The 27,549-nt window shown below is 48.9% G+C and overlaps 1 protein-coding gene across 2 annotated transcripts in view; it reads left to right on the forward strand.

The window, feature by feature from the left end:
- TMEM40 (transmembrane protein 40) overlaps nt 1-27,549 on the forward strand; it is a 32,425-nt gene that overhangs the window by 2,847 nt on the left and 2,029 nt on the right. The window contains exons 2-8 of one of the 2 annotated variants that reach the window (XM_079122325.1): nt 16,919-16,999; nt 17,629-17,766; nt 20,597-20,686; nt 22,054-22,107; nt 23,534-23,563; nt 23,884-23,916; nt 24,271-24,321. In XM_079122325.1, the coding sequence (XP_078978451.1) occupies nt 16,927-16,999; nt 17,629-17,766; nt 20,597-20,686; nt 22,054-22,107; nt 23,534-23,563; nt 23,884-23,916; nt 24,271-24,321 (469 nt within the window). In that variant the 5' untranslated portion in view covers nt 16,919-16,926. The remainder of the gene's footprint in view (nt 1-16,918; nt 17,000-17,628; nt 17,767-20,596; nt 20,687-22,053; nt 22,108-23,533; nt 23,564-23,883; nt 23,917-24,270; nt 24,322-27,549) is intronic. The other variant, XM_079122324.1, reaches the window with a different exon arrangement.

Genomic DNA, 27,549 nt, shown 5'->3' on the forward strand with positions numbered 1-27,549 from the left:
TCAAACTTATATGTAGTCCTTTTTGTTTTTATTTGGTTATGTTTCCTTCATTTCAAGGATTTCCGTTTTTTTTTTTTTTTTTTTTTTTTTTTGAGAATCTCTATTTCTTTTTTGAAATGATCTTTTGCTTCCTGCAGGTGCTCTTTCAGCTTATTGGCATTATCATTCATTGCCTGCATTTGCTCTCTTATCTCAATCCTTTGCTTCGCGAATCATCTTAATCACATGTAATCTGAAGTTCTTTTCTTTCTTTCTTTATTTTTTTGCGGTACTGGGGATTGAACCCAGGGCTTTGTGCTTACGAGGCAAGCACTCTACCAACTGAGCTATATCCCCAGCCCTGAAGTCCTTTTCTGACATTTCTTCTACCATACTGTCATTGGATTCTATTAATATAGAATCTAGATTTTTTTGGATCATTTTCTTCCCTTGTTTTTTCATGCTGTTCATGTATCTTCCCCTCTAGCAGTGCAGATCTGGGATATTGCAGATTTCCCCCTATAGGCTTATAGTGGCCCTATAGGTTTCCAAAACCCTTTCTTTAAGGGGAAATCAATATTAGCAGTGTCCAATTCAGACACTATGCAATCCTAGACCAAATAGCCCCTGTGAAGACAATAACAAAATTGTCATAATAAACAGAATGAGTTCAAATATTATTTTCAGTAAAACAAACATTTGCAATAAGGTCTGCAGTTTCAAATGGAGGACAAAGAGGATGCAGAGGGATGTAGAATGTGGCTGTTAATGGGATTAGAAAAGAATATACAGAAGTTCTAGATAATAGAAAGGGTGAGAGTATAATCAAAAGAAATCGGATGTTAGCATGCAAAAAAGGTAGAAAGAGACTCTGAGGGAACAGGTAAACAAAAGGAAAAGAGAGCAAGAAAAGTAAAGAAATAAAAACTTAAACTTTTTCAATAAGGAGAAAAAAGAAAATCTATAGTATAACAGTCAATAGTAATGAAACCTCCCAGAGTTCAGTAGCCTGATGCATGAGAGGTACCTGACACTGAGCTTCAAGCCTCCAGCAGGCGTCTCAGGATGGGATTTGCCCCACCTAAAGATCGGAGCTGCGGCTTCCAGGATTATCCACGATGGCCACTCTGGCTTCCAAATGTGTTGGCAAATGGGGAGCTGCAGCTCAGGGGTGGACGTGGTCAGCTGGAGGTCCTGGAGGCGGGATGTGGTTGGTCAGGCAGGGGTCCTGGAGGTCGGGTGTGTTTGGTGTGGTTGCGGGATCCTGGAGGCCGGGTGCAATCAGTCGGTCTGGGGCTCCTGGCAGCAGGGAGCAGTCAGTTGATGTTAGGGCCCCAGAGGCAGGGAGCGATCAGTCGGGCCAAGGGATCCTGTAGACAGGGCTCAGTCAGTCCGGCCAGGGGTCCTACGGGGCCTGGCTGTTGTCTCAAAATGGCGGCATTCACGTGTAATCAAACCTGCAGGTACTGTGACAGTGAACTTCCAGGCAGCAGCAGGCAGCTGGTGCTCCGATGGCGGTCGGCAATCAGTTTGCTGACTCTTGTCGGAAGATCGGGAGGTGAACCTCGTGTGTTGGGTGATGGATAGGTGTAAGGCAGGCGATGGACAGGCGAGAGGCAGGCAAATGGCTGATGATAGGTGCCCCTGCACCCCCCAGCCGGGCCAAGAGCTCAGCCTAGTCCTTTCTATTTTTATTTATTTATGTATCTACCTATGTTTATTTTTCATACTAGGGATTGAACCCAGGGTGCTTTACCACTGAGTTACATCCTCAGCCCTTTTTTATGTTTGATTTAGAGACAGGGTCTCATTGAGTTACTTAGGGCCTCACTAAGTTGCTGAGGCTGACCTTGAACTCGCAATCCTCGTATCTTAGCCTCTCGAGTCGCTGGGATTATAGGCATGCACCTCTGCACCTGGCTGGAACAAATTCTAAGTAGACCTAAAAAGCAGGGCCAGGCACTATAGCACATGCCTATAATCCCAGCAACTCAGGTGTCTGAGGCAGGAGGATCACAATTTTGAGGCCAGCCTCAGCAATTGAGTGAGACACTGTCTCCAAATAAAAAAGAGCTAGAGATGTAGCTCAGTGACAGAATTTTCCTTGGTTAAATCCCTGGTACCACCTAAACAAAAAATCGGGCAGACACAGCTTTCCCTAGTGTCTAGCTAGGTCTCAAGATCTAGCGCAATGGTCGCCCAACTTTGTGATCAGGCTCTCTTCTCGAGAAATAACCTGCCTGGAGTTGGCGTGCTCAGCAGGAGAGTAGGGCTTGCCTAGTACATACCAGGGGCTTTGGGCACTCCCAACCTCTACATTAAGTATAGATTTATGACTTCCCCCCTATGATGGTACCAAAGTAATATGCATTTAGTAGACCCCACTCTTTGAATTTGGATCTTTTCCCAAGCTAGCAATATGTAGTTCAGTCCTCTCTGGAAGCTCTGGGTAGGGCAGCCAACCACAGCTCCCGCCCAGCCCTGTGGTCACTAGGGAAACAGCCGAAGCTCTGCAGGGTGCTGTGTTGCTAAGCTGTGACAACTGGGAGGTGGGGGCATCCAACGCACCTGCAGCCTACGACGCCTTCGACTTACGATGAGCTTATCAGGATTTAACCCTATCGTAAATGGAGGAGCATCTGTGTTTACATGTCTACTGGCCCTTAGCTCCTGTCTCCAGACACAGCGCACACCGGGAGCAAAGTTCGTCAGCAATGCTGGTGGAGGGAGGCCACCGTTCATCTGCTTGTCATTCCAGTAAGCTGTTGTTTGATGTCTGAGATGCCATTTGACCATTGTTTTCAACATGGTAATGGAACTGACAAAGGACTTGAACTAGGCGCAGGGGCTGGTCTGCCCTGCACTTTTCCTGTTACGTGCTTGTTCTTCAATGATTAGAGTTATCTCTATCCGCCATTTCTTTGTAGGGACACTTTGGAACCACTTGTCCCCACTAAGGGGACTGATTCAGCTAAAGCATTACCATTGGAGCTTCAAGGCCACCCAACCAAGCTCCTGTACATGCAGTATATGGTGCTAGTCCGAATGCAGAGAAAAGGGAGAAGGGAGATGTGGTCACCGTACACTTGTCTGCATCGCATGGCTCTGGGGTCCCCATTTAACAGACACAATGTGCAGTGTGTGGCAGAGGCAGAGGGTACATTTCAGGTTGAACTGTATGTTATGAACTGTTTAAAATTAAGCAGAAATAGATGAACTAATCTTTTCCTCCTGCATTTTGGAGAGCATTGCTTGAGAGATTAATGAATTATGAGCCAAGGGACAGGTATACCAACCCCTGCCACTCTTGTTTGCCACCCCGCATGATAAGGTGGTTAGGACCAACTACCCCAAAGCAGTTGGTTTTAGAAAAAATTTTAATAGATTTTGAGCTGGCAGCTGTCCTGGTGACACCCTCAGGTCCTGACCCTTCCCTTTGGGCTCACAGCCCTACCTGGTCCTTCTGTCCTAGAGTGGCCCTGCAGAGACTTGACCTGTTCATGTCGTACTCGTTCGTAGGCTGAGATCCTGCTCCTCCAGCTCTTGGATGTGGTCTCTGTACCTCTCGCCGCCTCTGGATTCTGTTGGTCTGTCCAGATCCTATTCTGTGCAAGACTCAGGAATGAACCCAAGTTGGAGAATGAAACATGGTGGGATGTGGGTCGCCTTCCTCACCCCCAGACTCTATGCTTCTGTTAATACGACCTCAGGCCATGTTAGTTCTGCCCAGTAGCTATATTGCCTTATTGGCCCATCTTGCCACTCAGGGGGGATGTGTACCTACTATGTGCTAGACTGGATGCTGTGTGTTTACTTACCTTTCAGGTTTTTTTTTTTTTAATCTTGAGATCTTTTGATGTGAACAGTACCCAAGCTGGTCCTGCCCGTCCTCTTTCTGCACAGCTGTCATTTCAGAACTCGGGTATCACTCTCGATTTTGCCCCTTTTTGTTTTGGTCTAGGTGCCGTCCTGGGTTCCTCAGGGGCAGCCCCTGGCTGCATCCTTGGCTGTGCTGTGGCCACGGGGTCTGTCTGGGTTGGGTCAGCTGGCTGGGCAGTGTGTTGTGACCCCATCATTAAGCAGCCTGGGCTGACTTGGGAGGAGACAGTGGAGGAGGTGAAGCCATGGTGTCTTCCTTCTCCCTCTCAGCAGTTCTGTGCTAGTCAGCTTCTGTCACTGTAATGAAATAACTGAGGTAATTCACTTGTGAAGAAGAAAGGATTATTTTGGCTCATTTTTGGAGGTTCCAGTGCATGATTGGTCGGTCCCGTAGCTTGGCCTGCAGTGAGGTAGCACATCATGGTTTGAGTGTCTGGTGGAACAAAACTGTTTTCTTCGTGGGGAGAAAGAGGAAGAGTCTGGGGTCCCACTGCTCACTTCAAGGGCACGTCCCCAGTCACCTGAAGATCTTCCATTGTGCACCATCTTTTAAAGGCTCTACCACCTCCCAGTAGTGCTGGGGACCAAGTCTCTAACACCTGAGCCTTTGGGGACCCCTTAAATCCCAAGCCAAGCAGGTTCCTCTCACACTTGGACTCGGTGTTCTAAGATCTGAAATTCATGTCCAGACCCCTCCCAGTGTGGCCTTGGCCAAGTCCCTTTCCCTATCTGGGCCTCGGTTTTAATGTCCTGGCTGTGACACTGTGGGCTTCTAACTTGGAGGAGGGAGAGAGCGCCTTCCTGAGGAGCAGGGGATGATGTGGGCTGGGGCAGGAAGCGGGAGGCAGGGGAGGTGGCGGGAGGGGACGATGGCGTGGACCGCCTTCGGGAGGAAGGAGAAGACGCTGAAGACGCGTGCAGGCCTGCCTGTTTCTTTAAGCTCTGAAGTTCAGCATGCTATGGTTTCTTCCTATAAGGCATTTTCTCCGAGCCAGGGGCTAGAGTACAAGAGAGCGAGAGATACACGGGCCCAGTCCCGGGGCGCTCAGGCTCTGTCTCTTTCCTTCCAGTCCTGGGGCGTGACGCCGCACAGCTGCATTCCAGCCCTTCTTCGATCTGATTTTGAAGTGGTCCTTGTTCACTTGCCCAGACTGTCCTCCTGCCCGAGGCTCCTCGTAGCTGGGAACAGGCCTGCCCACCGTGCCTACCTCAGATATTGTCAACTCATCCCTCACAGCAGCCCTGCACAGGAGTGGCCCTGGCCACCCATTGTACAGAAGGGGAAACAGAGGCTTAGGCAAGTAAAGTGATGTTGCCCCAGATCACTGAGCTGAGAGGTGAAGTGTGGCGTGGGCTGTGCGCCCCCATTGCCCAAGTGGCTCAAGCCACCCGGTGAAGCAAGACGCTCTCGGCCTCGCTTCCTGGCTCAGGGTGTGATCATCACAGGCCCACTAGAGGTCCCGAGTCCTGTTCTGGGCATGAGGAAAGGTAGGTCGAGGAGGGAAGTGGCGTGCCAGGGCCCAGGATGGGTGAGTGGTAGCGCCAGGCCCAGGCCCTTGGGGTTTACCCAGCAGCCTCTACTCTGAGAACTGAGGGCACCTGAGAGGACACACTACCCACCCCTCAGGGTCCAGAGCTGCTGAGAAGACAGTTGTCGTTGAGCTTGCTGGTCCCCAGAGGCCGTGTGTGGTCCCGTCTCCTCCTCTGCAGACAGAGGGAGGGAAGATGCACTGGGGACGCAGGCAGGCCCGTCCTAAGTGGGAGGAAGCTGACTGCGGGACATCGGGACGTCCAGACAGCACTTCCCAAAGCAGTGCTCAGACGCTGGACGGCGCCCCTGCATGATGTGCTGTGAAAGAACCTTCTCTTCCTCCGCAGGCCTCCCGGAGCCTTAGATAAGCACGCCACCGAGCTCCCAAGGGGACCGAGGACAGTGGCAGCGCCGGGCCCAGCGCTCCCCTTCTGGAGCATTTTAAGGGCCTGCATTCCCCGCAGGATAGGTCCGTGCTACCCTAGGCCCCTTACAGGTCCTGTTAAGTTTATCTCCTCAAGTTCTTTGGTGACAAAATTAATTAACCTGAGGAATTTAATTGCAGGGGACCATGAGTCCCCTAGAGAGTCACAGAGGAGGAACCTTGCAGAGGTAGCCCAGTTTTCTCTGCAGATGGGGAAATCGAGGCCCAGGATAACCCAGCAGTGTTTGGAGAGGGGAGGCCAGGACCAGCGACCCACTTGGGAGACTACTGTGAACTCGGGAGAAAGGCTCTGGGGATCTGAGTGGACCACACTCTACTTAGCACGTGGTACCCTTGGTCACCACACAGATTTCCTTGCGCTATGCCCTCACCCTAACCTCACTCCTAATACCAGATCCACAAATAAAAGCCCCCAAGGAGGGAGAGTCCCAGGAACGTGCACTGGCAACGTGCTCCCAGAGTAATGTGATCATTAGCCAAATTAGGAGATGTTGTGCCTGCAAAGAGGGAGGGGGCTGGATTTATTAAGTGCCAGTATTGCAGACTCACTAGGGGCGCGGTACCATTTGACCCCCACAGCCCTCGGGGCAGGTATTGCCATCCCACTCTCCAGCTGGGATACCAGGCTGAGCAGAGCGGGGCAGCTCGGGGGCCTGGGTAAGAGCAGAGCAGACAGCCCACCCCTCCCAGGCTCCCTCCTGAAGGAGCAGAGAAACCAGGTATTCTGGGGGGAAACGGGGCGGGCGTGGCCGACTGGGAGATGCCCGACCCCGAGTTGCTTCGGGACCGCCTGGTCCATTCGTGCTGCTATCGTGGCATACCAGAGACGGGGGTTTTTCAGAAAGGACATTTATCTCTCTGCTTCTGGAGGCTGGCAAGGCCAAGGTTGGCAAGCCAGCATCTGTCCAGGGCCCTTGTACTTCGTCCCCTGCTCAGAGCCGGGAGGGTGAGGACCACAGCGCAAGGCCAGGCCGAGCTCGCTTCCTCACCAGGCCGCTCCTGCAGCCACTGGCCCGCTCCCACGAAGATGATGTGGATTCACGCACCAGGGCAGAGCCTTCAGGGCCCAGCCGCCTCCCACTAGGCCGCCTCCCAGCACAGCGGCAGGGGGATTGAGTGTCCGGCACATGAACTCGGGCAGACGCTCCAACCATCGTGCGCCGCGGTTTCCACCTCCAGTGAGTTCCAGACCTGCTTCCCGTCCGTGAAGCAGGGCAGTGATCCCCACTCGCCTCCCTCTGGTTGCCGGGAGGACCGTGAGATGGAGGGAGAGAGGGAGACAGAGGACTAGTGGGCCCTAATGGCCTAGGGCTCAGGGAATCTGGGCTGACCAGAGGGGAAATCCAGTCCAGCAAAATGTGTGGGCACAGAGGCCTTGGCACCACTGCCAACTCAGCAGGACTGGTGTGTGTGGAGAAAAATGGCAGAGTCAGGCGTGCCATTTCCTTGAAGGTCCAGCCTAAGATGCAGGAGCCTCAGGGCGGCCAGCCAGGGCGTGGCTGGGGAACACGGCCTCCCTGCTGGGGTCAGCGTCGGTTCAGTCTCTAGGCTGGGAGGCCTTGGATAGGGCACTTGGTCTGCTTGATCCTCAGTTTTCTCCTGCGTAGATGAGGACCTGTGTAGACTGAGAGCTTAGGAAGGGTCTGGGGTGCCGCTCAGCAGGAGAGCACTGGCCCGGCATGCGTGAAGCCCTGGGTTCCATGCCCAGTGCTGCAGAAAAAAACGATTGTTTCCAGAATCCTAGGCCAGAGGCCTGACTGGGGGGTTCCAGCAAGCCTGCTCTAGCCACCTGCCCCTGAAACCAAGTTTAAAGAGTAACAGTGAAAAACAGGAGAAGAACTTCAATGAATAAGGCCATATCGGAAAGGCAAAATGAGGTCCAACACCTCAGCCCTGTCTTTGGGGCTGACAGAAGCTTTAGGTGTAAATAGAGGGAGAAGCTGGGCAGGGGCAAGAGGTGTATGTAGAATGGCCTGGTTGATCGTTCTCTCCCCTGGGGTCGTGAGGTGCTCCAGGGAAGTTCCTTATTTCTGGAGGGGACAGTTTCGTAGCTCAGGATGTTTATCTGTCAGACCTGTGATCTGGAAGGGGGCGATGGTCCAGGGATCTGAAACAAGATGCTGCAAATCTCACGTGAGTCTTCAAGGCGGGGATTGAGATCAGTCCGGTTTTCAGAAGAACCCTAAATGATGAGCTTGGCCACGTGCAGAGCCTCCCAGGGACGTGGCCCAGAGTTCCAGGTAACGAAGGACACAGATCCAAGACTAAGGAAGAGACGCGGAGATCTGCCGCTCCTAGTCACCCACAGGGCGTCCGCCGGCCCAGGTAAAGGGACTGCTTTCAGCAAGGTGGCTTTCTAAGTGTTCCTTACAAGGTCACAGGCAGCTCACCACGTTCTCCCTCCCCTTTTTGCTTTCTTTGCTTCCCTTTGTCTCAGCTGCCCATGGCCCATCTTAGCTCAAAGGAAGTCCCTTGTTTTGTTCTGTTCGCAGTGCTGGGCACGTGCTCTCCGCCTGAGCCGCACACCCCAACTGAAAGTCACGTTTTCAAAACTTGAGATTTTAGAAGTTCTTCCGCAATCTCTCTCACACTGTCTTCTGTCCTTATCACGAGCACTCTGTCCCTGTGTGTTAAGCTGGCTGTCAAATTTAGAAAGCTGTAAGTATCTTTTCTCTAGCAGAAACATGGACGGGGACAGGATGGGACAAGGACATTAAGAGAGAAGGGGCTCCCTCAGGTCCTGCCTCTGTGATGGTTCTGCCACCCTCTTCCCCATGGACCAGAGGGTGGAAAATCTGCCCTAGAAGGCCAGGGGCAGTGGCGCACACCTGTAGTCTCAGCTGCTTGGGAGGCTAAGGCAGGAGGACCACTGGAGGCCTGGAGTTCGAGGCTAGCTTGGGCTGCCTCAGTTTTTTTAAGTCTGTTTTATTAAAAAACAAACCAAAAACTGCCCAAGTAAGCTCCCTAGACCAGGAGGACACTTAATCCAGCGCCACCAGGAACTGAGGATAAGCCAAGTCAGCATCATTTGCATAGCACCATGGTGACTATTTGTGGCCTCTTTCCTGATGCTGATGACTAGGGCCTGGGAAGAAGTGTCAGCTTCCGGACTGAGCAGCTACCAGTCTACAGCTACCCTTGCTCAACCACTTCCTAGCTGTGTGCTCCCGGAGCTTTCTGTTTAGGGGGTTATTGTTTTGGTTCTGGGATTGAATCTAGGGGATATAGCCACTGAGCTATATCCCTAGCTCTTTCTGTCTTTTGTTTTAAGACTGGGTCTCCCTCTGCCTTGCCATCTTCCTGCCTCAGCCTCCTGGAATCACAGGTGTGCACCACCACATCCAGCCATGCCTCAGTAGTCTTACCTATAAAATGGGCACAGCCGTGATGGCGAGGAATATGTAACTGTTAGAGCATGGCCTGTTTATCATCGTTGTCATCATCACCTGCTCATCATTTTTGCCTTGCGCCCAGCCCTATATAGGATAGAGGTGACACAGAGTTGAGTCAGCCTCAGTCCCCGTCCTGACTCAGTTCACAATCCAGTGGAGGACACAAACCCGAGGTGTGTCAGACTCTGCTGAGCCCTGGGCCGTGTCGAGAAACAGTTCCTCCCTGGAGTTGTGCAACAAGGTGCCCTACCTTGAAGAAGAGTCTAGAACAAGCCAGAGGTGACTAAGGTTTGGGACAGCAATGTGCTAGGAAATAGTGTAGGACTGCCCTCTGGGCCTCGCCGAGTCCCGTTCCTCACCAGAGCTGCCTCCTGCCAGTTGTTCACTGGGAGGCCGTGCCCTCTGCCTCTGTGCCTTGGCACGTACTGTTCCCTGTGGCCTGTCCAGGCTCACCCCCAGCAGCCCCTCTTTCAGGAACTTTCCTTGTCTAACCCTGGTCTGATATGGCCCCTGGCTTCCTCATCCTCCTAGTATATCTTTTTTTTTTTTTTTAAGTTGGTAGATTTGGGGTGGGGATTGAGGTTGAGTGGATGTTTAACTTTATTTTTTTATTCATTGTACACAAATGGAGTACAACTTTTTACTTTTCTGGTTGTACACAATATAGAGTCACACCATTCATGTAATCGTACATGTACGTAGCATAATGATGTCTGCTCATTCCACTATCTTTCCTTCCCCTCACCCCCCTCCTCTCCTCCCCTCCTCTCATCTCCCTCTACACAATCCAACGTTCTTCCATTTTTCCCTTAACACGCCCCCCGTTATGTATCATCATCCACTTATTGGAGAAGACATTTGGCCTTTGGTTTTTTGGGATTGGCTCATTTCACTTAGTGTGATATTCTCCAACTCCATCCATTTCCCTGCAAGTGCCAAAATTTTATTCTTCTTTATAGCTGAGTAATATTCCATTTTGTATATATAACACAGTTTCTTTACCCATTCATCTCTTGAAGGGCATCGAGGTTGGTTGTGAATTGAGCAGCTATGAACATTGATGTGACTGCATCACTGTAGTATGCTCATTTTAAGTCCTTTGGGTATAGGCCAAGGAGTGGGATAGCTGGGTCGAATGGTGGGTCCACTCCAGGTTTTCTAAGGAATCTCCATACTGCTTTCCAGAGTGGCTGCACCAATTTGCAACCCCACCAGCAATGTGTGAGGGTACTCCCACATCCTATACCTACTGTCGTTTGTATTCTTAATAATAGACATTCTAATTGGCGTAAGATGAAATCTTAGAACTCAAAAAACCTTACACCAAATAAACAAATAACCCCATCAATAAATGGGCTAAGGAACTGAGCAGACACTTCACAGAAGAAGATATACAATGATCAACAGATGTATGAAAAAATGTTCAAAATCTCTAGTAATTAGAGAAACGCAAATCGAAACTTCCTCCTCGTATATCTTAAAATTCTTTGGGGACGAGTTTTCAACTTATTCAACACAGTGGCCACAACCAGCAGGTGCTCAGTTAATGGACAAATGTGGGAGAGGAGAGGTGTATTAGTCAACTGGTATTTAGCTACAAATGCTGAAAATCCTGAGTATAATGATTTAAATAAAAAGGAAGTTAATTTTTTCTCAAATTACAAGAAAACAGGCACTTTCTGGTAATGCCTTAACAGCTCAACAATGTGACTCCATTTGCTCTGGCCTCTCCTCACAGTCACAAGATGTCCGCTGTGGCTCCTGCCACCACATTCAGTTTTACGGAAGGAAGAAGAGGGGAGAAATGGCACCCCTGCCAATCTTGCCAGGGAAAGCAAAAGTCCTCTCAGAAGGCCACTTCTCACTGGACAAAACCAGGTCTCCTGGCTACCTCCAGCTTCCATGGAGGTTGGAAAAACAAGTATCTCACCTGAAACCCAAAGAAAAAAATTTTTAGTTTTGTTAGCGAGAAGGAAGGCCAGGTGTGGAGTGCAGGGCGGGCTCAGGGAGTGGGGACTGGGAACAGTGGGTGCTGGTTAGGCAGCTAGCCGTGAACTTCATGAGGTGGTTTTCTTTTCTTCTCCTCCCCCTCCCCCTCCTCCCCTCCCCCTCCTCCCCTCCCCCTCCTCCTCCTCATCCTCCTTCTTCCCTTTTTTTTTTTTTTTTTCCCTCTTGCAGGGATTGAACCCAGGGACATTTAATCACTAAGCCACATCCCCAGCCCTTTTTATTCTTTATTTTGAGGCAGAGCCTTGCTAAGTTGCTTAGCGCCTTGCTGAGTCACTGAGGCTGGATTTGAACTTGGGAGGCTTCTGTCTCAGGCCTGAAAATACTGCGCCTGACCAGTGGAGAACACTGGGACAGAAAGGAGATGGGACCAGAAAGAGAGCTCATTGCGTGGCAAACTTTGGTGTGTTTATCAGCCAGCAGCTCTCTTCCTCCTACCGGCTGTCTGACAGTCTCACTAGAGATTATATCTCAGTCATTGAAATAATTGTTCACCTGCTGCATGCAAAGAATTCTTTTCAAGATACAAAGGTGTCCTGGACTTGAAGTTATCAGTCATTCGTAACTTGGTATCAATTAGGATTTTTTTGCATGTGCGTGTTTGTTTTCTGATACTAGCAATTGAACCCAGGGTGCTTTACCACTGAGCTATATCCCCAGCCCCCACCCCTTTTTGAAATCTAAAAAAGTTTCTGAGATCTTGCTAAATTGCCCAGGTTGATCTTGAATTCAGGATCCTCCTGTCTCAGTCTCCTGAGTTGCTGGGATTATAGGTTTGCACCAGATAGCAATTAGTTTTCATGTCTAGTGAACTTCTTATTACTTAGTTGAACTCTTCCTGAGAAATGGGAATTTTTATTCTAGAAAAGAGTAGTGGAGCCTGAGACCTAGGAGACAAGGGATGAGCAGGGCTAGGACTGGACACTGAGGTCTGAGGATAAAAGAGTTCTGTTGGAGTTGGGTCGTATTAGCTTTCTGTCAGTATAACAAAATGCCTCAGATAATCAGCTTAAAAAGACAAAAAGACTTATTTTGGTTCCCACTTTTGCACATTCCCACTTTTGAGCAAAACCAGTTGGCCCTGTTGCTTTGGGCCTGTGGTGAGGCAGCACATCATGGTGGGAGTGCATGATGGAACAAAACTGCTCACCTCCTGGCCAGGGAACAAAAGAGAGGAACAGGAAGAGCCCAGGGTCCCACAGTACTCATAGAAAATGGCCTGTCTCTAAAGACCTCCCACTAGGCCCCACCTCTTAAAGGTTCCACCGCCTCCCTAAAGTGCCACCCTGGCGCCAAGCCTTTAATCATGGGCCTTTGGGGGGTGTCCAAGATCTAAGTTCTTGAGTCGAGTACGGTGGTGCACACCTGTGACTCCAGTGACGTGGTCGGCTGAGGCAGGAGGGTCACGAGTTTGAGGCCAGCCCGGGCAACTCACAGCCCGTCTCCAGAAATCAAAAGGACTGGGGTGTAGCTCAGTGGCAGAGCACCCCTGAGTTCCACCCTCTTTGTGGTGCTTTGATGGAACCTTCCGTAAGGGCCTTCCCAAAGCATGTCCTTTTCTATGCTGCTGTAGTTGGATTTTTTTTTCTATGCTGGGGGTTGGACTCATACTCACTGATCATCCTACAGGCAGTCATTGTCCTGGTCATGTCCCTGTTAAGGTGCCACCATCCCAGTTCGCAGATGAGGTGATTAGAGAGGTGAACTGTACTGCCCAAGGTCAAGTCCCTGCACAGCAGTGGGGGCCTGGTCAGTGCGACCCCACAGCACGCGCCCTTGCCACTACACCAAATGTCGTCCTGTTGCACCTACACCCTTCTCTGAGCTAGCGTTTGGGTGGCACCTGCTCTCCACCAAGTGTTGTCCCGAATGCTTTGTGTGTTTGAACTTTTACCATTTGCATAGCAGTACAATGAGATGAGCCCTGTTACTGTCTCCATTTCCCAGAGGAGCAAACTGAGGCTCGGCAAGAGGTCGAGCAACTGGGCCCAGCTTCCACGGCTGCCTCAATCCTCACACCTTGATGTCAAGGCTGCGTTCCCATCTGAGCTGCAGGAAGGAGTTGCCAGGGTCTCGTGGGGGAAGCCATCCTTACCTAGCAGAACCAGGCAAGATTGAGTCATGGGACACGGAGGCCTGGCTTCCAGGAACTAGCAGCCACGGAAGTATGTGGCGCTGCCCGGGAGGGTTTCCTTGTCTAGTGTCCCTGAGAAAATGGCTCCCCTAACTCCACCCATCCTGTGCATCACAGAAGAAGCTCCTCCCAATCCGGGACCCTTTACCTGTGTGTCTATAAAAAAAAGAGGCGGGCTACTCCTTGTTGTTAGAGCCAGAGCTGGTACGGCCAGACCCGTCATGCCCCCTCGCATTTAAAAGGAGTATTGGCTCTTGTGTGTTTATTGATTAATAAGTTTATGAGTAATTGATTGATTTATAGCCAACATCATCCTCTGGCTGTTAACCCTTTTCTCATCCACATGGGCCGTGGCTGAGAGACCGCCACAGTCTTATGATGGATTCTCTAGACCAGTGGTTCTCTAGACCAGTGGTACCAGAGGGTGACTCTGGTACCAGGATGGGGGTACATTTGGCAACGTCCGGAGACAGTGCTTGGGACGTGTGTGTGCGTGGTGCTTGGGATTGAATGCTAGGGCCTTGTCCGTGCTAGGCAAGCACTGTACCACTGAGCTACGATCCCCGCCCCTGCAGACACCTTTGAATGATTCAGATGGTGGAAGGGGTGTTGTTACTGGCCCCAAGGCCAGGAGCTGCTTAACATCCTACAATATATGACAGCAGATAATCTGGCTCTAAATGTCAGCGGTGCTGGGTGAGAAGCCTGGGTCTTCATAGGCGCTGGAGCTGGGAGGAGAATAGGGCAGGGATCTGTGGCCTGACGCACAGACCCACAACGCAGGGCACAGGAAGAGAAGCTTATTTCTTGTGCTCAAAGCAGTTCAAGGGTGGGCAGGTCCAGACAGGCAGGACCCAGGTTCCCTTTGCCTTTTGGCTCAGCCATTCCCAGGGTGTTGCCTTGTTTGTGGGACTGGAGTTGATTCAGCTCCCCCAAATCTTACATTCAGGGATGTAGCAACCTGGCGTTCATGCACACAAGATCAGGAAAGTGGAAGCAGAGGGCCAACAGAAGTTAACGTAGATGGAGCTAGAACCAGGCTGTGCCAGTTGTTAAATTTTCGGGAATTTTGAAAGCTAGTTGTTAAACACAACCATTATTTAACAATCAGTTATATAAACAAAGCATTAAATAGATTGTTAAAAATAAGAGTAGTGGGCTGGGGAGATAACTCAGTTGATAGAGTCCCTGCCTTGCAAGCACAAGGCCCTGGGTTCAATCCTCAGCACAGCAAAAAAAAAAAAAAAAAAAAAGGAGAAAAATATATAAAATAAAAGTAGTTAGTATGTCGCACATACCACTTCTTAATTTATCTTACCGTGTTCTGCTGCCACCTGTGCAGTGCAGGTGGTTCACGTCTTCTTTACCCACGTGGTGGAATACTGCATACCGTGCGCTCCTGAGCTTCTCTTCCTCGCTCTGTGCTCAGCCAGGTCACAGTAGAGCTTGAAATCACGCACAGCAGAGTCTGTACACCCTAGAAGTCAGTTAACTGCACATCAGAGCTTGTTTGTCTTGTTGATTGTCTCAATTTAAGAAAGCCATCAAGAAAATGCTAATACTCAGATTAAACCTCAAACAATGTTGCACCTGTAGCCATTACATTGTAAATAAGTATTTGACAAAACTAGTGAAAACCAGGCACTGACTGGGCTGGGGATATAGCTCAGTTGGTAGAGTGCTTGCCTTGCAAGTACAGTGGCCCTGGCTTCTAATCCCCAGCACTGCAAAAAAAAAAAAAAAAAAAAAAAAAAAAAAAAAACAACAACTAGGCACTGGCAAACTAGTAAAATTCCAACAAATGCCTGTTATTTTGCTTTTGTCTTCACTCAGTGTTAAATATTAGCCAACATTTATGTTGAAAGTACTGTCATTCCTCAGAGACCAAGCAACATCTTTGCTGCGTCTCTGCTGAATTTGGTGGTAATTAGGCACTTACATGAAATCTGATTTTGCGACATTGACATTGGCAGTTTATGGTTTATAGTGGGGTTTGCACGAAATACCAAGTTATACTAAAGCTGTAGACATATGGAATTTATGGTAATTAGCAATGTTTTATGGTTTGTAAACTGCATGCCGTATATCCTTTACATCAGAAAAATTTCCGAGAAGTCTGTGTACACATGTCAGTGTATACATTCCCCCGCCCCCAGAGCCATTGCACATCTCTCAACAGAGCACTGCAATATCATATCTGGGGGCTGGGGAGATAGCTCAGTTGGTAGAGTGTTTGCCTTGCAAGCACAAGGCCCTGGGTTCAATCCCCAGCACCCAAAAAAAAAAAAAAAAAAATTATATCTGCTCACATTCCGTAGGCAAGGATGTGGTCACATGGCTACCCCCAAGTTCAATGAATTCTGGGAAATGTAGTCTCCAGTTGGGTGGTCATGTCCTCAGCAAAAATCAAGGCTGTTGGGGAACGACCCCAGCATGTTGGCTACATGTTCCCCAGGGAAGCATCTGCTCACCAAAGTTAGATGTTTGGATTTTTCCAGTAATGACCTACCCCATCTGAAAGCCCACCACTAGTTACCACTCCAGAGTTCAAGAAAACACAGAGTGTCGTGTGCTAAAGGGACATATTTCCAAACCTCCCTCTGCACTGTTAAGTACTACTTCCCGTCCTCATCTTCACCATTTCCATCCATAAATAATCCCGACAGGCGTCTCCCACCTGACTCCATGGTGGCCTGTAAGCAGTTTTGTGCCCTGGACCAATGTTTTCAAGTGCATTCAATAGAATATGAACACTATAGTTTCTCCATGCAGGTCACTGCATCTCTGAGCCTCAGTTTCCTCCTCTATAGGACTCAGATAATAAAACTTTACATTGCAGGATTATTATAAAATCAAATGTGACAAGCTTTGGGGAAGATGTTCTGTTGTCTGGAAACCACTTTCAAATGTGAGGAGTAATTAATCCCAGTTCCTGCCTGACTGGTTTGTTACTAGGCTCAGATAGGATTATGGACACAAAAGCCCTTTGTAAAACTGAGCATTATACTGATATAAGGTAGCATGTTGCATTTTAAAATAATGAACAAGTATTGGTTGTTTTAGTATAGCAAAGTCTAAATTTAGAAAATATAAAGTAAAAAATAAGAAAATTAAAATACCCATAATACCACCCAGAGAAAATCACTTTTTATATTCTGATATAGCTCCAAAAATTATCAATTCATAGTCATAAGTAGTTTGGGGAACTTGTCCTGTTCCTCTCAACTCCCCAAAAAGATCATCCTAAAGCAAGTCCTAGAAGTCATATATTTTATCCTAAATATTTCGGCATGTGTCATTAAAATTAAGGATAAACATAACACCAAAATAACATTTCCACCAACATAAATATCACACCTAAGAAAATATTCTAGTGTTATCAAAAGGTGATCATTATTCAGATATCCCTAATGGTATGTTTCTTTTTTTATAATTTGTTTTTCTTCTATCTCTGAATTTTGGGTGATTGTCTTTGTCTTATCTGTTTGCCAAACTCTCTCTATTAAGGGTAGTGGCTAAAGTGAAATTGATTATCCTTGTTTATCCTCCAGGGAAAGCCATGGAGACGTCAGGACCCTCCTCCCAATCTCAGAACAACAGTCAAAGCCACAGAGAAACAGAAGATGGAGACTGTATGTTGCCTTCCCTGATCCTCTGGGCAAAGCCACCTGGGAAGTGGGCTCCAGGAGTAGGTGGGACAGGAGACCCTGCTCAGCTCACGTGGTGCAGTGGCGCAAATCGCAGTTGAAATGGGAAGGAATGATTTTACACTCGGGCACGCATGCACACGGACTTGGTCCAGTCTGTCTCCCAACACTTTGTAGCTGAGGGGACCCTCATTTATTCCCCAAATCTCACAGCATTGTTAGGGGCTTGAGCTGGCACTAGGTGAGTTCTGCGGAGATGGGAAGGATCCTCCGTGGCCCCAGAATGGGGGATGGGAAGGTCGAGGGTGTGATGGGGATCGCGGCTTCCCAGTACCTCGCAGAGTAATTTATAGAGAATCCTAAAGTGGCAGACCCGACAGAGTCTAGTGGTCTCTGGGCAGGGAAGGGAGCTTAAAACCTCTTTTCTGGGGTCCATATTCAGAGATTCCCATCTTAGGCCTTTGGAACCCATTGGGGTCAATGCACCTTGCATTGACCTTAGATGTTTAGGAAGGTAATCCAGCCCCTCCTGATCCCCAGAATCCATGTAGACCCGGTGGTCCCGGGCGGGAAGGGCTGGAAGCACTCATCCCTTGCCTGTGTGTGCCCCCCAGGTGGAGAGACAGATTTCCACAAGCAGCCTGGGAAGTCTGAACTCTTTGCCCGAAAGCAATTTGAAAGAGACAAGTCCTCCTCCTCCTCCTCCTCCTCTTCATCCTCCTCCTCCTCATCATCATCTTCCTCCTCCTCAGGTATAGCAATGGTTGTTAGGGCTGGTGGTGTAGATCAATGGCAGAGCACTTGCCTAGCATGCTTGGGGATGCTGAATTCCGTCCCCGGCCCTACCAAAAAAAAAAAATCATGTATCCTTTATGCACTTAAAATGAAAAAAGTGACTCTAAAAATAACATTGTTAAGTTTGCCCACTCTTCCCAGATTTATCCTCATGAGCATTCATGTGCAAAAGACTTTACTATTTGAATTCTTCTAAATCATTTGAAATTTCCACAGGTACTCTAGTGGGTTTAGAGAAATGACATCTAGTAGGGTCTTGATTACAAATTTCTACATTATCCTTAGGAAATAACAATATTCTTTCATTTTTACTCTTTTAATTCAAAATGTGAGGCTGAATTAATAGCAAGGCTCTACCCTTCCTCAAGGTGAGCTCCTGCGCTATGAACTGTTGTACTTGGTGGGCTTGAGCTGAAGATTTTATTTGCTGAAAGGTTCCTCAAACAAAGAGAGAGAAAGAGAGAGAGAGAGAAAGAAAAGAAAAAGCTTATAAAGCCCTGGACTCCTGTTATGATGAGACCAATATTCACAAAGTCAAGGCTTATTTCAGGAGACACGGAGAATGACTTGCGTGTAGCCAGTGTCCTCGTGGGACTAGAAAGCAAGCCATCTCTCTATTAAAGCCAAGAGACCCACCAGCTACCAGGGTTGGCTCAGGGAGAGCCTCCAGGTGCCGGGCAATGGTCACCTGGCCCTTAGCTCCTCCTCCCTAGGCATATTCCATCTTCTGACTCTGATTGACCCTCAAGGAATGCTGTTCCCTCCAAATGTTCTACCCCAAGGGTGATGATAAGCCCCTTCCCTGGGGTCTCCACGGTACACATGGGACTGACTAACTTACAAAACTGAACACCAGCAGAAAGCGGGAGGATAAGCACAGAGTGCCCAGCATAGAGGTGGACGGGCTTTCAGGATCCCAGCCCTCATCCTGCGTGCTGACCGCTGCTGGAACTCGCCCTCCTGTCCAGACACTGAGCAGGGCCCTCATCCCTAAAAGCCGGCGCCTTCCTTACCTGCAGAACCCGGGTCCTACCTCACCAGCTCTCTCCCTGCAGAATTTTTGTGTATAATGTATCTTGTTATTTTCATCCTTTCCGTTTGTTGGTGTTGGGGGTCTTTTTGATGCTAGGGATCAAACCCAGGGCTTCATCCATGTTAGGCAAGCCCTCGACCACCTCGGTACATCCCCAGCCCTTGGCATTTGTAAATGAAGTTTTGTTCTCAATTGTGAGATTACTCATAGGCACACTGTAGAAAATACAGGAAGAAGCCAGGTGCAGTGGCGCACACCTATAATCCCAGCAGCCTGGGAGGCTGACACAGAAGGACAGCAAGGCCACCTCAGCAACTTAACAGGACCCCGTCCCAAAATAAAAAATAGAAAATAACTGAGGTCAGTGGTAAAGCACCGCTTGGTTCTATACCCAGTACTGAAAACAGAAAAGGACACGAGAATCAAAATAGAAATATCAATTGTGAAATAGAAGAAAATATCAATTGACTCCATCATCCAGAGATAACCATCCGAAACATGTTAGTATATTCCCTTGCGTTTATTCAGTAATTATTTATCAAGCACTTTTGAGATGAGTACTGGAGACACCAGCAATTTTTTGAATAATTGAATTAGAGAACATACACAAAAAATTGTCCATATTTTAAGCATGATTTTATTGTAAATTTAAATTTTTTTAAATAAATTGTAGAAGCACAAGGCCCTGAGTTCGATCCCCAGTACCGCAAAAAATAAATAAATAAATAAATTGTAGAGAAAGTTAAAATAATGCTCATGTACAGGTTGATAGATGCTGTCTCTGGCTATAGAATTTTAAATACTTTTTTATTTTTTAACTACTTGGGATGGACCCCAGGGGCACTCTTCCACTGAACTCCCTCCCCAGCCATTTTTATTTTTATTTTGAGACAGGGTCTCACTGAGTTGCCCAGGCTGGCCTTGAACTTGGATCCTCCTGCTCAACCTCCCAGGTAGCTGAGATTGCTGATGTGCACTTCTGCGCCTGGCACTTTTGCGTTCTTTATTTTCCATATTGTTTGATGTTTTGTAACATGCATTACCTTTGTTACAATGAAAGGTTTTGCTTGCTTGTTTGTTTTGGCATCGATGTATATTTGTAAAATACAGAAAAGAAGAAAATGGAATTCACCCAAATTCTTCCTTCCTGAGGTAAATACCACTGTTCTTATTCTGATGTGCAGTTGGCTCTCTGAATCCTTAGGTTCTGGTTTTGCGTTCACAGATTCAACCAACGACAGGTTGAAAATATTCAGAGAAGCCAGGTGTGCTGGTCCACACCTGTAATCCCACCTACACAGGAAGCTGATGCAGAGGATCTCAAGTTCAAGGCCAACCTGGGCAACTTGGCAAGACCCTGTCTCAAAAAATAAAAAGGGCTGGGGGTGGCAGGCACAGTGGAGCATGCCTGTAATTCCAGCGACTCAGAAAACTGAGGCCAAAGGATCACAAGTTTGAGGACAACCTCAGCAATTTAGTGAGACCCTCAGCAACTTAGCCAGTCCCTGTCTCAAAAAAAAAAAGAACTGGGGAATGTAATTCAGTGGTAAAGTGCCCCAGGTTCAATCCCTGGTGTAAAAAAAAAAAAAAGAAAGATTAAGTGATACAGGAAGAGGCGGGTCTCATAACTCCCAATCCCCAAAGCAGAACTCATCTCCTACATAACAAAGTTCTAAAAATGACCAGCAGAGTGAACGTATTCCTGACTCCTTCCAGGCCGAGGTTCTCCTACAGCTTGTGTTTGTTCTCTGCAGATAGTGGTGATGAGGACCGGCACCCCAGAATTTCTAGAAAACGTGGACGGAGCCCAGGGGCTGGACACCCCCACAGGGACAGCTCACCTGGTAGGCACAGGCCTCCATTGTTGCTCTGCCCACTCAGCTTACTGTTGAGTTTCCCAGTGGTACTGAGCTTGTGTGTGTGAAGATGTTCCTCACAGTATTGTTTATCATGGGATACAAACCGGAAATAGCCTAATGCCCCACCGCAGCCAAATAAAGTGTGACACGCTGTCCTGGATATAGCCCTGTTCTTCATCTACCAGGGAAGTGAAAGAGAAAGATGTCGAATCCTAGAATTACTTTGATACCATGTATACTTTGTAAAAATTCATACATATATGGTTATAAACAAGACCAGAAGGAAAAATGCAAAAATGTTAATATTGCTCGTTTCTGGGAGGGAGGTGGAATTGTGAGTCATTTTATTCTCTCTTTTTATGAACTGTTCTATACTATAATTTACAATGAGCACGTTTTATTTTTACAACCAGAGGGATATATCTTTTGCAGAACAACAACAATACATTTTGCAGGAAGAAAAGCACACAAGGGGAAGAGTTTAGTAAATGCCATATTTAGTTAAGCTGGAATTGAGCCCTGGGTTCTATTTCTAGAGATAAAATGATTCGTGGAGCTGGGGAACATGTACTGAGCATGCTGAAGCCCTGGATTCCATCCCCAGAACCAAAAGAAGTCAAAGAAGAAGGGAGGAAAAAAGATGAGAAGAGCAGAGTTTTTTGTTTTTGTTTGTTTTTTGTGGTGCTGGGGATTTGAACCCAGGGCTTTGTGCTTGCAAGGCAAACACTCTACCAACCGAGCCATATCCCCAGCCCCAAGAGCAGAGTTTTTTACAGACCTAGTAGTCACAACTTATTGGCTGTGTGATGTGGGGAGAACATTTTTTTCTTTTTCTTTTCTTTTCTCTGCCTAATCCCCAGCACTGGGGATCAAGTCCAGGACCTCATGCATGCTAGGCAAGCACACTACCACTGGGATATACCACTGAACTGTACCCCATGCCCCGATCTACCCTTCAAGCCTCTGTTTCCTCATCTGTATAGTGGGTAGAGCTGCAGTAACACCTTCGTACCGTTTCCATAAGGATGAGATGAAGTGTTAAATATCAATTACTTGGTGCACTGGTGTTACAGAGTAGAAGCTCTGTAAATAACAGTCACTACAGCCCTTGAGCCAGCTCTTGCAGACCCCCCAGTTCTTCCCTGTTAAGTGCATGTGATTACCTCTAGAGGCAGAGAGGAGAGAGGGTGCAAAGGGGGGCACACATAAGGCTCACCTGCCTCCTGCAGACTCCTCTGCCCCACCCCAGCCCTAGGACTGTTACTTTCCCAGGCTTCAGACCCAAGGGAGATGGAAGTGGCCCTGGGACAGTGTCGGGGGAAAGCTGACAGAAGGGATTTGTCTCTACTCAGGCGCTGAGCACGGGGAGCCTGGCATTTTGAAGGATGAACTTCAACTCTATGGAGGTAAGTGGTTGTCCAGAAACTGGAGAAAACAGAATCAGGGGACTTGAGGGCTTAGGGCTTTGTTGGTATCTGATGAGCTGAAAACTCCCAGGCAGACGTAGATGTGGTGGGCGAGTGATTGAGAGAGCTGATGGGCCAGACAGGGTGTTTCCCCTATGCCCAGACTGTCTCTCCTCTTCTGAGCTATAGGATGACCTAGATGAGTCACTTAGCCTTTTCTGGGCCTTGCCTTCCCAATCAGCAAAATGGGACATGGTCAGTACTCCTCTGTGAATGCTGGGCTGTCTAAAAATGCAAGGCAAACTTGGTGGTGCATACCTGTCATCCCAGTGGCTCTGGAGGCTAAGGCAGGAGGATCATGTGTTGGAGGCCAGCCTCAGCAACTTAATGAGGCCCTAAGTAACTCAACAAGACCTTGTCTCTAAATAAAATATTAAAAGGGCTGTGGGTGTGGCTCAGCGGTTAAGTGCCCCCGTGGAGCCCTGGAGCTACATGCCTATGATCCCAGCAGCTCAGGAGTCTGAAGCAGAGTGATGGCAAGTTTGAGGCCAACGTGGGCAACATAGCAAGGCCCTGTCTCAAAAGTAAAAGGTGCTGGGGTGTGGCTCACTGGAGAGGACCTCTGGGTTCAATTCCCAATACCCCCCCACACTCTGTGTGTGTGTGTATTTAAATATGTAATAAAAGTAATTTTTATTCACCATAGAAAATGTAAATATAGTCACTTATTCCTAAATTCCTTTTTGTTCCTAAGGCATCCAGGGTGCTCGTGAATCATACTGTTGGGGCTCCCGTCTCTTTTCATGGGTTTAGTGTGCTCTTCACTCTCGGTGATGGTGTTCCTGTTTGTGTGTCAGCCCTGGGAACAGCCGGGTGTGCTGAGCGTTCAGTGCCATGTGCTGAGTGTTCCCTTCTGGTGTTGGTGTCCTGGGGCCGCCCCCGAGGACTGACAGGAACTGCTTAGGGGTTGGGCTGGTGTGCATGTTGGTGTGAGGAGTCACATAGAATCCTGCCTGTCCTTGAGGAGAAGGTGACAGGCTAGGACAGAGGTCACCAGGGAACTAGAAGAAGCATAAAGGACCAGATGGCGACGGGGTTGGGAAGGCCAGCCAGGACAGCGGCTGCAGCTCAGCCTTGGCAGCTGGCAGGTAGCTCGGCAGTCGGGATGCAGGGCCACGGCCCCGGGGAGCGACCCAGCTTGGTTGGCTCCCACGTGCTCGGGATCTGGAGGCCGTTGCTGGCAGCGGTTTTCTGTGGCTGGTGGCTGGTGGCTGCCCCTGTAGATGGAGCAGGAGCCCTTCAGCCTGCTCCTATCCCCACCTGGCCACACCAAATCAAGCAGAAAGCCTGAGCAGGACCCACCTCCTCCCTCGTCGCTCCCAACAGAGGATCATGGATAGTGATCACTGGTTTTCCTTCCGTGCAGGTGGAGAAGTGATGCTCTCCAGGGAATCAGGTGAGTGTCCATGCAGGGAAGAGGGCTCATCCATGCTGTGCCCAGCAAGGTCTGGGGATCCCTCTCTCCCACGAGCCACCTGCTGCCACCGTGTGTGGCTGTGAGAGATGGGGCTCGGCGAGCAGGCAGGGCTGGCTGCCGCCTGAGTCCGGGAGCCAGTGGAGATTGGAAAGAGGGTCTAGGCAAAAGCCATTGGCAGATAGAAAGATTCTTTGGTGGCTAGAGCATTTGGTAGGTCACCTCTGCCTTCCCTGGGGCGGAGGCACCTGTTAAGGACCCCAGACCAGCCTGGACGCTAATGTTGAGTTTCTCTTTTCCAGGACTCCGAAGGAGAGGCTCAGACTCAGCAAGTGGTAAATACACAGCTCTGAGGAGAACGGGAGGTGGCCTGGGCTTCAGCGGGGTAGGAGGGACTGCCGATGGCCTGAGAGAGCGGGTCAGTCCCAGCAGGAATGTCACCGTGGTTCAGAAAAGGAGCTTCCAGCACAGGGCAGGTGGAACGGAAGTCAAGCTCAGGCCTTGGAGGGAGGAGGGCAGGGCCAGCAGGACCCAAGGACAGCCAGCCCCACCTTCACCGCTCCTGCCCTGGCTGCAGTGAGTGACCTCTGACCCAGAAGGAAGCATCCAGGAGATGAATTCTCAGCCAGGCAGGGAAGAGAATGCCTCCTGCCATCCTTACCAAAGCCAAACACTCTCTTATTCCCAAGGGGAAGAGGAGGAGGCCTCTCGGTTACGAAGACTGAACATAAAGAAAGACGGTAAGGAAACGGGGTCCCGAGCTACTGGCTGTCCGCTCCAGGCTGCTGTGGGGACAGAGATCATGGCCACCTCTGTTGAGTGTCCTGCAGTTTGCAAACCCCTCAGCCCTGAATCACCCCAGGAAGGGGGACAGTGATTCTGATTTTATTCAGATGTGGAAACGGAGGCTCTAGATTGGTGGGCGACTTACATCTAGCCACTTGAATGCTGGCCCTGTGCTCTGTGTGTACATGAAGTCACCAGGATGCTAAGTGCCTCCCGGTCCTGTGGCCAGATGCAGAGCTGCAGATGGGTCTGGCCCACCTAGGGATCCTGGAGATTAGGTTAGAACAGCCTTCAGAAAGGAGCAGTGAGGGCCAGGGGGACTTCCGCTGCTGCAGGCGTGGAATCCAGGAGGACTTCTGGGAAGAAGCTCTGGGTGGGAGGGAGACTTTGCCTTGTGTTTGTTTGTTTGGCTTTGGTACTGGGGATTGAACCCAGGGGCACTTAATCACTGAGCTATATCCTCAGCCCTTTTTATATTTTATTTAGAGACAGGGTCTCACCGAGTTGCTAAGGCTGGCCTTGGACTTGCAATCCTCCTGCCTCAGCCTCTCAAGTCACTGAGACTGTGGTTTTTGATGAAATAAATGACAGTTCTAGAAACATCTTGTTGCTAAAGCCCCACCTTTCTCAGGGATTGGAAGACCCAGGAGCCCCTCCTCTGGGTCCAGCACGTGATCCAGGGCATGCTGGACACCTTTCCTGGACCAAACCAAGGCTCGCGGACTGAAACCAAGATTCTCAAAAGTGCAGGCTGCGTCCACATTGCCTTAGAACCTGCTGCACCCCAGAGGGAGAAGGGATCGCCCTTGCCACTCTCTAGGAGAGCACAGGCTGGTTGGAGCCCTGGGGCCTTTGACATGACCCTGACCTTGCTCATTGCCATTCTGACCCAGAGCACACAGCCTCTAAGACAAAGGGGCTGGTTTGGTTTGTCTTGTGTTGACTTTTAAAACGCGATCCCAGTTTGCCATTTTCTGTTGTGACATAAAGCTTCCTTTCAAAATAACTTGGTTTAAAGAAAAAAGGAATCTACTTAAAGAAAACGTTAAGTAGATATTAGTCGTTGGCTTAGCGTAAAATTGCGAAAATGGTAAGAGGTGATCTGTAAGAAATGGCAGAAATCACAAAGGTGGCCTGCGGGTGACTGAAAGTCAGAAAAACCCAAGGAAGGAATGGAACTCCCGAGTCACTCCTGGCTTGAATATGACCTCCAGGTCCCGATTCTGGCCTCTCTGCCTGCAGAGCTTCCCTAGGTGCCAGCAGCACCCACCTCTGTGCCAACGGCCAAGCCCTCACCACGCTGGCCTGTGCCTTTGTCCTTCAGCTTCATTCTTCCGCCAGGTCCTCCAGTTGCCCTGGTCATGGTGACATCTGGTGCTGAGGATGGAATCCAGGGCTCACGCGTGGTAGACAAGTGCTTCACTGCTGAGCTACGTCCCCAGCCTGGCATCCGAATTTTATGGCACCTTAAAAAAGTGCCTAAAGCCCCACATCCTGGGTGCTCTGTTCGTGACTGTTTCCAACTGACAGGCTTGATTTTTTATTCTTTCAAACTAAGTGGTTCTACACGTGCTGTAGTCATGCTTCCTGAGCTATCACTCCAGCCCCAGGACCTGTATTTTCTAAATACTGACTCCTGAGAAAATAGAGTCAGGGAGCAATTCCTCTGTTGGGAATTAATTCTGCATTGCTGATAAATCAAGTGAAGAAAAAAAGGGAAAAACGTTTGCTCATCCCCTCCCTGCCAGGTTCTCTTCTCAGGAGAGACTTAAGTCTGACGCTTTCTTCTTACACAGTCTCTAGTTCTGCATAATGTACTTTTTTTTTTTTTTTTTGGCTAAAGGGTAACTGACTTCAGAGCCAAGAAAGTTCTAGAAATATTCATTTCGATTTTTCTCCAGAAGCAAACAATTTTGCCCTCCTCACCTTTCTTTTACTTGCTTTCAAAATGCCCTTGATAGCAGTGATTTGCAACATCAGGCCATCTTGTATCACTTACAAAGCGCTTTCCTGTCCAAGACCCTCAGCGACCTTCACAGTGGTTTAATCAGTAAGAACGCGGAGGCTCAGAGAGGTCGAGACAGTTGTCCAACGCGTCAGAGCACATCAGAGTATGAGCTGGACCTTCCTGCAGCCTTGAGACCCCACTTAGGGAGCTGGCCTTGTATTAGGGAACTGTCTCTGGATTGTCCTCTTTCTTTTTGTTTGTCTTTTTTGCAGTGCTGGGGACGGAATCCCAGGCCTCACGCATGCTTAGTATACTTCAGCCCTTCCTTTAAAGAGTCGTTTTTGCATCTCCCTTGTTGAGGCTCCTGAGGAAGCAGGACAATTATTTTCTCTCTCCTGGTGACCCCCATGGTGCCTGGCAAAGTGCAGGGGCCTCTTACAGACCACCCCAGAGTTCCAGTGCCTGCCTCTCAGCTATTCTTCACTTCCTGTTACCTTTGTGACTTTAAACATGGTGCACTTATTCTGTTTTTGTTTTTGGGTACTGGGCATGGAACCCAGGGACTTTTACGACTAAGCTACATCCCAAGCCCTTTTTATTTTTTATTTTGAGACAGGGTCTTACTAAGTTGCCAGGTTGCTGAGTCTGGCCTTGAACTCGTGATCTCCTGCTTCAGCCTCTTGAGTTGCTGGGGTTAACAGGTGTGCACCGCCACATCTGGCTCACTTTGCACTTTTTACAATTGTTTTTAATATCCATCGAACAAATGAGGCACTCAACACCACTGTGCGGTGCTGCTCCAGTTGATGGAGGTTGGTGAGGGAAGGACACCAAAATCCCACCCACACGGAGCCAACCCGGAGGAGGGGAGCAGAAGTAGAGAAATAAAAAGACAGTTGAAGGGTGATGTGTGTTTTTAAAGTAATGTAAGGCAGGTCTGGACAGAGGCATCTGGGTGCTCTTTTAGTCTGGGCGGTGAGCAGCAGGGGCAGTGTGTCTGAATACTTCCATTTGAACAGAGACTTTGTCATTTCAAAAGGAGACTCAGTGGAGCAGGTGTGTGATCCCAACTACTCCAGGAGACCGAGGCAGAAGCGTCCCAAGTTCATGGTCAGCCTCAGCAGCTTAGCAGGATTCTGTATCTAAATAAATAGAGAGGGCCGGGGATGTGGCTCAGCAGTTAAACGCTCCTAGGTCCAATCCCCAGTACCAGAAAGAAACAAAGAGAGCTGGC

This window comes from Sciurus vulgaris (assembly GCF_902686455.1).
Source record: "Sciurus vulgaris genome assembly, chromosome: 19".
NCBI lineage: Eukaryota > Metazoa > Chordata > Mammalia > Rodentia > Sciuridae > Sciurus > Sciurus vulgaris.